We start from the raw sequence: 11959 nt of genomic DNA, 5'->3' as shown, positions 1-11959 counted from the left end.
CCCCGAAAAACCTCAAATCCCCCCAAAACCACCCCCCGGGCCCGCAGCCGCCACTGAGCGCGGGGTATGAACAACTCTGCCGCTGTTTATTCCAGAAAAGCAAAACTGTACAAAATGGCTGTCGGCAGCAGGGCTCAATCCTCCTCCTCCTCCTCTTCCTCGTCCTGGTTGATCTGGAAGTAGCGCAGCTCATAGCTCTCCTTGCTGTTGGCCACCACACGCAGCCAGTCCCGCAGGTTGTTCTTCTTCAGGTACTTCTTGGTCAGGTACTTCAGGTACCTGCAGGAGATGCGCAGCTGACCGTGGGTCGCCTGTGCCCTCATGCCATTTTGGCAAATAAATCCCCAATCCCATGGATTGCCACCTCCAGCAGACTAACATGTCCCACCAGGCACCTCCTGGCAAAGTTCCTGCCAGAAAACATCATAACCAGGGGAACCACATCACAATGCCATGACGTGGATCCTGGGAGATCATTCCCACCCTCGCCTGCTGAGGCTGTGACCCCAGCCCTGTATCCCCACGTGGCACAGGGAATCTCCATGGGATGGTGGGTACCTGCTGCCAGAATGTGCTGCGTGTGGCACCCACACGGAGCAACAGCGTTGGAAGAAGCACAGGTGCCTACAGAGCAGGGCACCTCCCAACCCACTGGGCTCTGCTCTTCCCACCCTTCTGACCCCCTTGAGTCACCCCTGCCACGGCACCACCCCAGTCTGCCGGTGCTGGCCCAAGGACAGGCAGCCAGGAGGAGCAGGCAGAGGGCTGGAGCCCCACAGGACCAGCAGAACGATCCGAGAGTGGAAGGGCTTGGCTGTGGATGCCCCAGAACTCCGCAGTTAGCACCTTATGGTTACAAGTGCCTCCCCACTGCCCAACACCAACAGCCTTCACAGCAGGAATATCAACCACATCCACCTCTTAAAGACCACTTGCCACACAGCAAGTGCCAGGCACGACTCCTGCTCCAAGACATCCCTCCCTGCCGGCCCCTCCTGCCCCCCAAAGCACCCCCCACACTGCCCGACCGGCCCGCTGGGACCTGGGGCTGCCCCCCTTTACCTCTTGGAGAACGGCACCTCCGACGTGACCGTGATCTTGCTCTTGCTCCTCTCGATGGTCACCACGCCCCCGCCCAGGTTCCCCGCTTTGCCGTTCACCTTGATCCGCTCCTGCAGGAACTGCTCCTGCGAGAGGAACGTCACCTGAGCCGGGGCTGCAGCTCCCGCCGGACACAGCCCCCTGGCTGGCCTCTGCCTGGCCCTCCCAAGCTGGGGAAGGGACAGCAGTGCCCCCATATCCCAGGGGAGCAGGGTAGAGCCCCTTCCTCAGCCCGGGAAGCTCCGAGCCAGCACCTTCTGCAGCTGATCAGGCCCCCATCAGAGCCACTCCCGGGTGAGGTGCTCAGGCCTGAACACGTCAGATCAGCAGTGGGGACGTTCCTGCTCTCCGAGGGGACAGCCAGGACACGGCATCAGCCTCCTCCGAGTACCCCCACCCCCAGCCCACTCAGACCCACCCTGGAGATGGGTGGTTTGGATGGGCACTAGTTCCTGAGCTCCAAAATGCAGCACCCCTGGCCTGGCTGCTCTGCCAGTGTGACGGGAACTCGCCAAGAGTGATAGACAGGGACACTGTCCATGGGCAGGGACAGCACCCCTGCTTTAACCACGAAGCATCCCAACCCCAGCACCCCCCACCCCTCTGCCATCAGGGCACCCCCAGGGGCACAGGGAAGGGCCGGGTGGCTGCTGGGATCGGAGCATCGCCCCGGGAATGCACCGCGGGGCCGTCACAGCGCCCCGGGAGACCCCGCACTCACGAAGTTAGCGGCATCCATGATGCCATCCTCAACAGGGTGCGTGCAGTCCAGCGTGAACTTCAGCACCTGCTTCTTCTTCTTGCCACCTTTCGCCACGGGCTTCTTCTGCTGCAGGGGGAAGAGAGAATGAGACAGAAGAACGGGGAGAGGGAAAGGGAGAAGGAGAAGGAGAGGGAGAGCCATAGGGGACCGGCCCCGGGCGGCAGGGAGGGGCCAGGAGGAGCTCCAGCCTGAGGGAGAGGGAGAGGCCCAGGCCCAGATGGAGGCCGGGGACAGCAGAGTGCGGATGGGGCTCGCCCGCCGCCCACCCCCCCTGATCCTCATGGACGGCGCTCGGCGTGCGGGGCCAGGGGAGAGGCGGGGCCGAGCCCGGCCCCACGCGGAGGAGAGCGGGACCGGGGCAGGCGGCGGGGCCGGGGCGGGCGGGGGCCGAGGGGAGCGGCGGGGGCTGGGTGTGGGGCGGAGGGGTGTCCCGGCGGCGGCGGGGGCGGCGCGGGCGGTGCCGGGGGGGGCCGGGCCGGTCCAGGTCCCGCGCGGACTCACCGCGGGCGCCATGTTGGCTCCGCGCGGGGCAGAAAGGGAGAGCGCGCCCCGCGCCTGCGCACAACAGCGCTCGGGCCGGCCTAGCCGAGCGCCGAGGGCGTCGATCGCTTCCGGCCCCTCCCGCGCACGGCGCCCGCGAGCGAACAGTGCTGCCTGGCGGGGCAGTGCCCGCGGGAGGGGCGGGGCGGGGGCGGGGCCAAAGCGAGGAGGCGGGTACGAGGCGAGGGGCGGGGCCTGATGGCGAGCGCGGGCGGGGCCCGGGAGGGGGGAGCGGCTCGGGGGGGCTGTGCCGGACACGGGGTGACCCCCCCGCACCCGGGGGCTGTGCCGGACACGGGGTGACCCCCCGCACCCGGGGGCTGTGCCGGACGCGGGGTGACCCCCCGCACCCCAGGGGTGCTCTGATGTCCGGGGGGTGACCCCCCGCTCCTCAGGTGCCCCCTCACCTCCTGGGGTCCATCCCCAGGCCACGCGGATGCCCATGTCCCCGCAGCCTGAGTGGTTCCGTGTCCCCACACCCCGGGGGCCGTCCCTGACACGGGGCCCCGCGCGGGGCTATTTTTGGGTCGTGGCAGTGCCAGGGGGCCCCACGTCACGGGGTCGGCCGGGCCCGGCACCGCTCTCATTCCTGCCGGCACAAGGGGAGCAGCGGCACGGCTCGGCTCGGATCCCCCGGCCCACAGACGGGGACAGGTAACACCTTCACCCGGCCAGAGCGCCCCGGGGACGGGGACTCCAGCGTGTGGGGCACCTGGCTGCCCTCACTGCCATTGGAGCGGACATCCCAGGGCAGGGGACACACCGTTGCAGGGAATGCTCCCTCCGGGGAGACACTCAGTCCTGGAGGATCCCCTACCCCTGTCCTGGAGGATGCTCCGCTGCAGGGAATGCTCCAGTATAGGGGACCCAGGGGATGCTTCTGCTCTGGGGACACCCACCCTGGGGGATGCTGCACTGTAGGGACCATCCCACCCAACCCTGCAACCCCGCGGTGCGGGGGGAAGGGGCGTGTTTGGGGCAGCCTCGTGCCATGCAGCTCATAACCTAAAAATAGGCGGCAGCTCCCGGGGCAGGACTCGTCCTTTCCGTGGCAGCCACGGTGCTTGTGCAAAGCGGTGCCACGCGGGGCCCCCCGGGCGCAGGGCTCTGCTCTCTGTCCCGCAGATGGCAGGCGGCATTTTCTCCCCGCTGGGGAGCTGCTCGGAGCTGGAGAAGGCCAACTGCCACCCGCTGGTGTGCCTGCTGTGCCACGAGCCCTACCAGCACCCCTGCCTGCTCGACTGCTACCACAACTTCTGTGCCAGCTGCCTGCGGGGCCGTGCCAGCGACGGCCGCCTGCGCTGCCCACTCTGCGGGTGAGGGACGGCCCCCCTGCTCCCCACAGCTGCCCTGCCGGCCCCGGGTGAGTGTCTCCATCCCTGTGCCCCTCCTGTCCCCACAGGCACCCCTCGGTGGTGAGGGGGGGCACGGGACTGCCCCCCGTGGACCGGCTGCTGCAGTTCCTGGTGGACAGCTCGGCCGACAGCGAGGAGGACGTGCAGTGTGCCAACTGCGACCGGCGCTGCGCCAAGGCGGTGAGGGCAGGGGGGTGGGCAGGCGGGGGGGGGACAGAGGACCCCCACCGGGGCCATGCCCACCACCAGCTGTGTCCCCTCACACAGGAGCTGGACACCATGTACTTCTGCAACACCTGCGGGCAGCCCCTGTGTACCCCGTGCCGTGAGGAGACCCACCACGCCAGGATGTTTGCCCGCCACGAGATCGTGTCCCTCTCCAAGCGCACCAAAGACATCCACAAGAAGTGCCGTGAGTGCCGTGCCAGGCTGCCCTGCACCGTGCTGTGCAGCACCGTGCCGTGCCAGGCTGCACCATGTTCCCTGTCCCCTGCAGCGCTGCACGAGGAGCCCTACATCATGTTCTCCACCGAGAAGAAGTCCATGCTCTGCATCAACTGCTTCAGGGATATGCAGGGGTGAGTGGCCCCGGTCCCGTGCCCGCCCTGTGCCCCGTCCCACCCCGTCCCACGTGCCCTGATGCCCGTGCCTGCAGGGAGAGCCGGGCACACTGCATCGACATCGAGACGGCGTACATGCAGGGCTGCCAGCGGCTGGACCAGGCGGTGATGGTGGGCAGGACCGGGGGGCGCGGGGGGCGGTGAGGGCAGCGGTGCTGTCCCCCACGCTGCAGCCGCCCCGCCGCCCCAGGCAGGCAGTGAAGGAGCTGCAGACCTCCACACGCGAGGCCATCGTCCTGCTCAAGGCCATGATCGAGGAGGTTCGCAACAGTGCCAGCGAGGAGGAGGCTGCCATCAACTCCCTCTTCGGCCGCATGCAGGTGTGAGGCAGCACGTGGTGCCCTGCGCCCACGGGTGCCCAGCCTGTGGGCACGGCAGAGCTGAGGGGACTGGGGTGGCTGCAGGACCCACGGTGGCTGTGCTGTTTGCAGGAGCAACTCTCCGAGAGGAAGAAGACGCTTCTGAAAGCTGTGCAGAGGTGAGGAACCACAGGCTGAGCCCTCTCCCAGGGGCGTCTCCCCTTCCCGGGGTGTGTTGGGGTGCCTGGGGGGGCCGCATGGCTCCCAGGTGCTGTGGAAAGGCTGTGCCATGCCCTGCTCTGCTGCAGCCAGCATGAGGAGAAGGAGAAGGCATTCAAGGAGCAGCTTGCACACCTCGCCTCCCTGCTGCCCACCCTGCAGGTAGGGCCCTGCGTCGGGCAGGGATGTCCTGACCCCCAGAGCTGGACAGTGACAGACCCGCTCACATACACAGGTCCACCTGGTGACCTGCTCAGCCTTCCTGAGCTCTGCCAACAAAGCCGAGTTCCTGGACCTGGGCTATGTGAGTGTTGCCAGTACTTTGGGGTGGCCAGAGCACCCCGTGGCAGTGCTTGAGCTCATGGGTAGGGTGCTTGGCACCCCTCACCATGCCAGGCACCCCTCACTGTGCCTCACCACTGCCTTTCAGCAACTGATGGAGAGGCTGCAGAGGATTGTCAAGCTGCCGCACCGCCTGCGGCCGGCCCAGACCAGCAAGGTAGAGGACCCCTGCCACCCACCCCAGGGTGGGTCCCTGCCTGCAGCACCCCGCAGGCAGTGCCAGCTGCAGGCTCTGCCCTGGCCCTGCTCACCCCATCTTGCCCCCAGATCAACAGCGAGTACCGGGCAGAGTTTGCCCGCTGCCTGGAGCCCCTCCTGATGCTCAGCCCCCGCCGCTCCGTGGTGGGCAGTGCCGGCGGCATCGGTCCTGGCATCACTGGCACGAACATGTGAGGTGCTAGGATCATACCCAGGGCACATGTGCCACTGTGTCCCCTGCCACGCGCCATGCTGCTCAATGCCCTTGGCATCCCATGCGAAGCTTGCCCCTGCTGCTGCCCTTGAGCCTGTCACCTCAGCGGTGGCACGGGGACAGCGTGCACACAGCTGCACTGATGAACAACAGGCAACAGGGCTTCAAGTGACGCTTCTGGGAAATGGGATGGGCATCAGCAGAGCTGACAGCTGGGGAGCCTCACCCTGCTCCCCAGCCTGGCCCCTGCCGCAGTCCCTGGAGGGCTGTGCCCCTGCTCCACGGGTGCTGCACTGGGGCCAGCTCCTGCTCGCTGGCCCACCCGCTGCGCCACAGCCTCTTTGCCCATCACTATTTTTATCAGAATTTCAGGGAAGTGCCCGGCCGTTCCTCGCCCGGGATATATTTAGGCCTGTTGATGTCACAGCAGCACTGGCCCTGCCAGGCCCTCCCGGCCAGAGAGGACAAACGGGCACTGCCGCCCCATGGGGACCACTCCTCGGCCCCGGCTGGGCTCGGCGCCGCAGGGCGGCTGAGCTCCTGGGGGCTGCTGGCCCCGGCACAGGCGGGGGGAGCACGGCGCTGCACGGTAGGACCGATGGTGGTGGGCAGCACGGGGAGGCCACGGGATGGAGGGGACACAGGAGCAGTGATGCCTGCCAAGGGGCCAGGAGATACCGGTGGTGAGGGAGTGAGCTGCATCCTGCCCTTTAGAAACTAGAGCATGCTGACCTCAGCTCCTGCCTTCTCCCTGCTGCAGCTGGTCCCAAAGCCACAGGGATAGGGAGAGCAGCCCACAGAAACCTGATTTTTGGGGCAGCATAAGGCACCTCTGACTAAGCCCCTGCATTCGGGCTAGGGAAGGGACATAGGGGCGAGGGAAGGGACATAGGGCATTGGCACATCCCCAGGCTTAGCAGGGCTGGGGGGCAGTGGGGCGGAGCTGGAACTGAGCTGATGGCGTGGCCCCTGGCACCTCTCTGCTGCCACTGCTCACCTGCAGCGTGTCACTGTCACTTCTCCGTGCAGGCTCCCTGGTGGCCAATGCTCCAAGACCCTCATGGTGCCCAGCTGTCCCCCCTCAAGTGACAAAATGTCCACCAGCCCCATGGTGAGGAAGCCGACGATGCACCGGTACATCAGCACCAAGGTGCTCCTGGCTGAGGGGCGTGAGACCCCCTTCGCCGAGCACTGCCGCAACTACGAGAACACCTACCGGGTACGGAGTGCAGGTTGGAGTGGGCTGAGGCAGGGCAGGAGGGGCCGGATCAGTGCTGCTCACGTGGCCCTGCCCCCTGGCACCACAGATGCTGCAGATGGAGATCCAGGGCCTGAAGGACCAGGTGCAGGAGCTGCATCGCGACCTCACCAAGCACCACTCACTCATCAAGTCAGAGATCATGAGTGAGATCCTGCAGAAGTCCCTGCAGATGGACGTGCAGATCGCAGCTCACTACTCTGCCGTGGAGATGATGCGCAGTGTCTTCGAGGAGGTACGGCTGGCACGTCCCAGTGGAGCAGGGCCCCTCCGTGCCACACTGCTGCACACTGCCCAGCTCCCTCTCCTCCTTCCAGGTCTGGGAGGAAACTTACCAGCGGGTGGCAAACGAGCAGGAGATCTATGAAGGTACCGGTGACCCCACTCCCCCTCCCTGAGCCCCCTGTGCCAGTGCTGGGGAGCCACCATCCCCCGGCCCACCTCTCTCACCCCCAGCCCAGCTCCATGACCTGCTGCAGCTGAGGCAGGAGAACAGCTGCCTAAGCACCATCACCAAGCAGATCGTGCCCTACGTCCGCTCCATCGCCAAGGTGAAGGAGCGGCTGGAGCCCAGGTGAGGGGCGCAGGGGCTTTCAGGGCCAGCGGGAGATGCAGCCACGGCTCACACCCATCCTGCTGCAGGCTGCAGGAGCCCCGGGAGCCCAAGGAGGAACAGGCCCAGATGCTGCTCAAGATCTGCGACAACAGTGAAGCAGTGCCAAGGTAGGTGACAGCAAGTGCCAAATTCCCCCTGTGCCCTTTCCCAGACACTGACACTGCCAAGGTGCCTTCCCTTCCCCAGGGATGCCTCGCCAAGCAGCAAGGAGGGGGCTCTGGGCAAGGAGGGGGCTCCGGCCAGCCCTGGGGAGGGCTGCACGCCTGATGGCACCCCCAGAGACCCCTCCCCGAAAAGCAAAGATTGCTGCAGGGGCCAGCAGAAGAGCGGGGCTGAGAGCACTGCCCAGAAAGAGCCGGCACCATAGAGCCCGGCACTGGGCACGCGGCAGAGCCACTGGGCAGAGCCGTGCCCGGGCTGCTGACCAGCTCCTCTCGCCCTCTGCCATGAGCCAGGGCAGGAAACAGGCCAGGCACCCATGTCTGTGGTGCATCCAAAAGCCTTAGGGGAACCTGGTTCTGAAAAACTAATTGTCTTTGTGCTCTCCCTCATGTGTGTTGGAGTGAAATAAAAGGGCACAAGTGTTTGTGTCCGCGTGGTTCTGCGGCACTGACAGAAGGGATCTGCTGGCTTGGGGTGTCCAGCTGCTCCTAAAACCACAACATTTGCAAATTATGGGGGGGGGGGAGGTAAATACCAACCCCTGGTGCAGGGCAGAGGCAGGAACACACAAAGTCGTGCCTCAGTGCCACAATGGAGCGTTCTGAAAACCTACCGGAAATTATAAAGTAAGGATTCCAGTTTCCATGCCACCAGCACCTCGAGGGACCTTCAAATAATCATCAGACAGAAGTTGGAAATGTTTTCTCTTGTTTTTTTTATAAAAAAAGAAAACCCAAGCCCAAACCCAAGCCATTCCCACCAGTGCCCCTTCCTGAGCCATACCGCAGTGCCTTCCCCACGGAACACCACAAGCCCCAGGCGTGAACTGACAAGCAACTCATTTCCATTCCAGCGAGGAAGAATAATGCAGAACTCAAGGAAACAGTGAACCTCTTTGGTATATAACGACAGAATAAGTTATGCCACACAGCTCAGTGGGAACCATTTCAAAATGGTCACATTTAAAAGAGTTTTAGCTAGCCCAACTCTTCTCCTGGTTGGAGATTTCCCTAGGAGCATCTCCTACTTGCCTCAACATCCTGGCTTTTGCCCAAAAGAGCAGGTGAGGATCTCGGGTGCTAAAGCCCTTAGCAAGCCTGGCAGCTGTGGTTCTTTCCCAACCCAAAATCCTGGGATCTCTGCAGGACAGAGGTGGCCTGGCAGGATAGGAAGCAGCGTGATTTGGAAGCGGGAAGAGGGAACAGAGGTGGTGGCAGGAGGCAGCAGCTGCAGTGATGACTCCGCATCCGCAGCAGCAGCTGAGGGAGAAGCAGCAGGCTCGGAGGTGCTTGGATCTCTCCCTGTGGACGCCAAGGCCTGGAGAGAGCCGAGTGGTGCCACACTGCCAGCGCTCTGAGGGCAGGCAGAGCCGGAGGCTGCTCCCATGGCCACCCCAGTGCCAGCTCAAGGAGTCGGGCCCAAGGAGATTAAAGCTGCAGCACTGGGCTCACGAGGTCAGAAAGCTTTAAAATTGAATTATGCAACAGGAACAATCTGCTGCCCAGCGCCTCCTCTGCCTGGGGCCCAGAGGGCAGTGCTGCTCTCCAGCAGAACTGGTCCAGAGGCATTCCAGGACAATTCAGCTGCTGCAGGCAGGACAATTCATTCTCTTTAGGGTCGCTACAGGCTAAGTTATCTGGAAGATCCCTGAATGTGCAATGAAGGGCTGATCTCGAGGAGGAGGAACGAGCTTCTGATCTGCAAGAATCCCGGCAGGCTGCCCAGTGCCACAGCCCTCCACCAGCTCCTTCTGGGTGGCTGGGAAATACCAACAGGCACATCCCAACACTGATGCCACGCAGGCACCTGGCACGGCGGGAGCCGGGCGTTTGCTCAGCCAGTCTGGTTTTCACCTGCATTACAGTTCCAGTTTGACTCCTTTAATAAAAGGGAGACCCGATGGCACCTTCCTTTTGTACTCCAGATACTCTTCTCCAAAGAAGTGAATGAGTGTGATCTCCTCCTCCTCGATCCGCTCCCTGAAGAAGCGCCAGGACGCCAGTGCATAGCCAACCACACAGATGGGATTGCAGAGCAACACCTGGAACAGAGGCCACTAATGAGTGTCCCCTCGAGAGCCTGAGGCTGCCCCGTCCCCACAGCTCATCCCACTCCAGTAACATTGCCATGGGCTCTAAATGCTCTCCAAAAAAAGCTCCCAACAACCCTTGTGAAACTTCATAAATACTAATTTCTCCCCAGAAGGAAGGCAGCAGTGTGCAGGCAGCAGGCAGGTATGTGTACCATGTTAGATATGGTACCTGTGTTCCAATGCTCCAGTAAAACCATCCCACGTAGGACGGGTGCCGGAACCACCCGTACACCCCACTCGTCACCAGGGTGTGGGTGTCGGATTTCTCGTTCTGCACGATGTGATTGAAGTTGGAGCCGGCTGTGAGCATGGCCGCCTTCCTCAGGCAGTCCCCGAAGATCACCATCAGCAGCCCCACGGTGCTCAGCCAGGTGATCTGCTTCAGCTCTGTGTGGACAGGGAGGGGCACAGCGGGTTTGCACAGCTCTTGTGGGGGGGCGTGGGGGCTGCTCGGTGGGTGGGCTTTGCCTCCTACTCTAAAGCACAACCTGTGGCAGCAGCGGCCACCCAGCAAAGAGATAAAACCAGCACCCCCTGCCCGGCGTCAGCGCAGCGTCAGCACGGATTAACCCGCAGGGCCTGGATTTAGGGGCTGAGCAAAGCCAGCACAAAGCACAGCCAAGGGCATGCTGGGGCTGTTATGAAACAAGAAAGGGCAACAGCTTCCCTCTTGCAAAAACAAGCAGAAGAACGCAACCAATTTGCCCCAGATTGGGCAAACAGCAACAGTTTTTGCCAGTTTGATTTTATACCTGGTCAAAAGACAACACCCAGGTGTACTCAAAGTGTTATTCTTGTACCAGTAAGGTAGGAAAGGGCTGAAGACCCCTTAGCCTGGCATCTCAGGGCAAAGGGGAGATCTCCAGTGCCCCCCAAGACCCAACTCGAGAGGCTTTGAGCAAAGAGGGATTAAGGTCATGGTAAAGCTGCTCCAGGACTGGCACAGGACAGTGAACCAGGGGTCACCTACACTTTGCTAAGGGACAGGTGGGACACAGGCAAGACACGTGCAGCCAGGCAGAGCCAGGGAAGGACAGGGTGGCTGACCTGGGAAGAGGAGCTTCTCTAGCGTGAACTCCACCCAGGAGGACAGGGCAGCCAGATTGTACTCGAAGCTGTGGTTGAGCAGGAAGGAGTCCAGTGAGAGGCTGCGTGGGTTGTTGATGGCTGTCACCAGGTACTCCGAGTAGTGGAAGAGGGAGAGGGAGCACATGTACCTGCGGCGGGAGGGAGGGAGGACAGGTTTGGCAGGGCCAGGCAGCACGTCTGCCCGGCCCTGCCCGGCCCGGCCCTTACCATCCGAAGTGGCGCCAGGCGGAGCGGCCGGCGCTCAGCAGCACCCCGCAGCCGAAGGCAAAGCCCAGGAAACAGGCCCGGACGGCGATCTGCAAGCACAGGAAGGGGAGAACGCGCTGCCGCCGCCGCTCCCCGGCACCGGGACCGGCACCGGCCCCTCCGCGGCCGCCCCCCGCCCCGCTCCCCCGGGCTGTCCCCGCACCTTGTAGAGCGGCCGCGGGTAGAGCAGCAGCAGCGCCGCGTTCACGCCGGCCACGTGCAAGGCGAGTGCCAGGCGGCCGCGGAGGCCAGGGGCGGCCAGTAGGGCGGGGGACGAGCCGAGCAGCAGTGGCAGTGCCGCCACCGAGGCGCCGAGCAGGAAGGAGCCGAGGCTGGCGCGGCCCTCCCGGCCCAGCCGGCCCCGCCGCGCCGCCGCCGCCGCCATCATGGCGGCCCCGCCCCGCCCGCGTCGCCCGGGAAACCACCGCGCCGCTCTCGCGAGAGCTCCGCCCCAGTCCCGCCGCCGCGGCCCTGCAGCGACGCCGCTCTCGCGAGAGTTGCGCGGCGGGCGTGGGCGGGGACAGCGGTGGGACCGTCCGGTCTCGCCGCCCCCGGCACCGGCACCGCGGCCCCACGGCGGGGAACGGCCCTGCGCCGGGCCTGGGCGGGTCTGGACACTGCCGGGGATGGTGACCACCACCGCCCTGGGCAGCCCCTTCCAGTGCCCGAACAGGGAGAACATTGTCTGATATCTGATCTGCACCTCCCTGTCTCAGCTTAAGGCCATGTCCTCCAGGCCGCTCACTGCAGGCACGGCAGAACAGATCGGCCCTCACCTTACTATAACCTCCTTTCTGATAGTTTGTTGTTCAATAGCCCAAACCGGGACACCCATCCCGGCAGGA

General features: G+C 64.2%; 3 protein-coding genes across 7 annotated transcripts; 1 reads left to right on the top strand and 2 right to left on the bottom strand.

Annotated features, from left to right (window-relative positions):
• Nucleotides 1-65: 65 nt before the first annotated feature.
• Nucleotides 66-2473, bottom strand: RPL22 (ribosomal protein L22). Its single transcript, XM_051786572.1, has 4 exons — nucleotides 2366-2473; nucleotides 1823-1930; nucleotides 1063-1187; nucleotides 66-279 (listed from the first exon to the last, which is right to left on the bottom strand). The coding sequence occupies exons 1-4, from the start codon at nucleotides 2375-2377 to the stop codon at nucleotides 135-137; spliced, it is 390 nt and encodes a 129-aa protein (XP_051642532.1). The 5' UTR covers nucleotides 2378-2473; the 3' UTR covers nucleotides 66-134.
• Nucleotides 2474-2674: 201 nt separating this feature from the next.
• Nucleotides 2675-9506, top strand: RNF207 (ring finger protein 207). 5 transcript variants are annotated; one of them, XM_051786554.1, is made up of 18 exons: nucleotides 2676-3058; nucleotides 3508-3720; nucleotides 3807-3939; nucleotides 4027-4171; nucleotides 4256-4337; nucleotides 4415-4490; nucleotides 4574-4699; nucleotides 4811-4857; nucleotides 4987-5059; nucleotides 5133-5201; nucleotides 5328-5396; nucleotides 5507-5628; nucleotides 6681-6870; nucleotides 6959-7144; nucleotides 7227-7278; nucleotides 7366-7483; nucleotides 7552-7632; nucleotides 9303-9506. In XM_051786554.1, the coding sequence occupies exons 1-18, from the start codon at nucleotides 2841-2843 to the stop codon at nucleotides 9316-9318; spliced, it is 2016 nt and encodes a 671-aa protein (XP_051642514.1). In that variant the 5' UTR covers nucleotides 2676-2840; the 3' UTR covers nucleotides 9319-9506. The 5 variants fall into 5 exon arrangements, with proteins under 5 accessions (XP_051642516.1, XP_051642514.1, XP_051642513.1 ...); XM_051786553.1 differs by lacking the exon at nucleotides 9303-9506 and adding an exon at nucleotides 7712-8111; XM_051786555.1 differs by having other exon boundaries at nucleotides 2677-3058; nucleotides 8541-9505.
• On the bottom strand, nucleotides 8580-11528 carry ICMT (isoprenylcysteine carboxyl methyltransferase). Its single transcript, XM_051786570.1, has 5 exons — nucleotides 11278-11528; nucleotides 11076-11164; nucleotides 10827-10996; nucleotides 9949-10166; nucleotides 8580-9728 (listed from the first exon to the last, which is right to left on the bottom strand). The coding sequence occupies exons 1-5, from the start codon at nucleotides 11500-11502 to the stop codon at nucleotides 9546-9548; spliced, it is 885 nt and encodes a 294-aa protein (XP_051642530.1). The 5' UTR covers nucleotides 11503-11528; the 3' UTR covers nucleotides 8580-9545.
• Between the last annotated feature and the right edge of the window lie 431 nt (nucleotides 11529-11959).

The sequence above is a fragment of the Manacus candei genome, unplaced genomic scaffold, assembly GCF_025592945.1.
Source record: "Manacus candei isolate 608988 ecotype Guabito, Panama unplaced genomic scaffold, ASM2559294v1 h1tg000022l, whole genome shotgun sequence".
Classification (NCBI taxonomy): domain Eukaryota; kingdom Metazoa; phylum Chordata; class Aves; order Passeriformes; family Pipridae; genus Manacus; species Manacus candei.
This window is presented reverse-complemented; position numbering and strand designations above follow the sequence as displayed.

Excerpts from the sequence above, each read along its gene's own strand:
- ICMT (XM_051786570.1), bottom strand. The coding sequence starts at position 11,502 with ATGATGGCGGCGGCGGCGGCGCGGCGGGGCCGGCTGGGCCGGGAGGGC. Across the intron at positions 11,165-11,277 it reads ACCCGCGGCCGCTCTACAAG|ATCGCCGTCCGGGCCTGTTT; the intron begins GTGCGGGGACAG and ends CTGTGCTTGCAG. Across the intron at positions 10,997-11,075 it reads GCCTGGCGCCACTTCGGATG|GTACATGTGCTCCCTCTCCC; the intron begins GTAAGGGCCGGG and ends CTCCCGCCGCAG.
- RNF207 (XM_051786553.1), top strand. The coding sequence starts at position 2,841 with ATGCCCATGTCCCCGCAGCCTGAGTGGTTCCGTGTCCCCACACCCCGG. Across the intron at positions 3,059-3,507 it reads CGGCCCACAGACGGGGACAG|GGCTCTGCTCTCTGTCCCGC; the intron begins GTAACACCTTCA and ends CCCCGGGCGCAG. Across the intron at positions 4,858-4,986 it reads CTTCTGAAAGCTGTGCAGAG|CCAGCATGAGGAGAAGGAGA; the intron begins GTGAGGAACCAC and ends GCTCTGCTGCAG.
- RPL22 (XM_051786572.1), bottom strand. Across the intron at positions 1,188-1,822 it reads TCATGGATGCCGCTAACTTC|GAGCAGTTCCTGCAGGAGCG; the intron begins GTGAGTGCGGGG and ends TTCCTCTCGCAG. Across the intron at positions 280-1,062 it reads GAGGTGCCGTTCTCCAAGAG|GTACCTGAAGTACCTGACCA; the intron begins GTAAAGGGGGGC and ends CATCTCCTGCAG.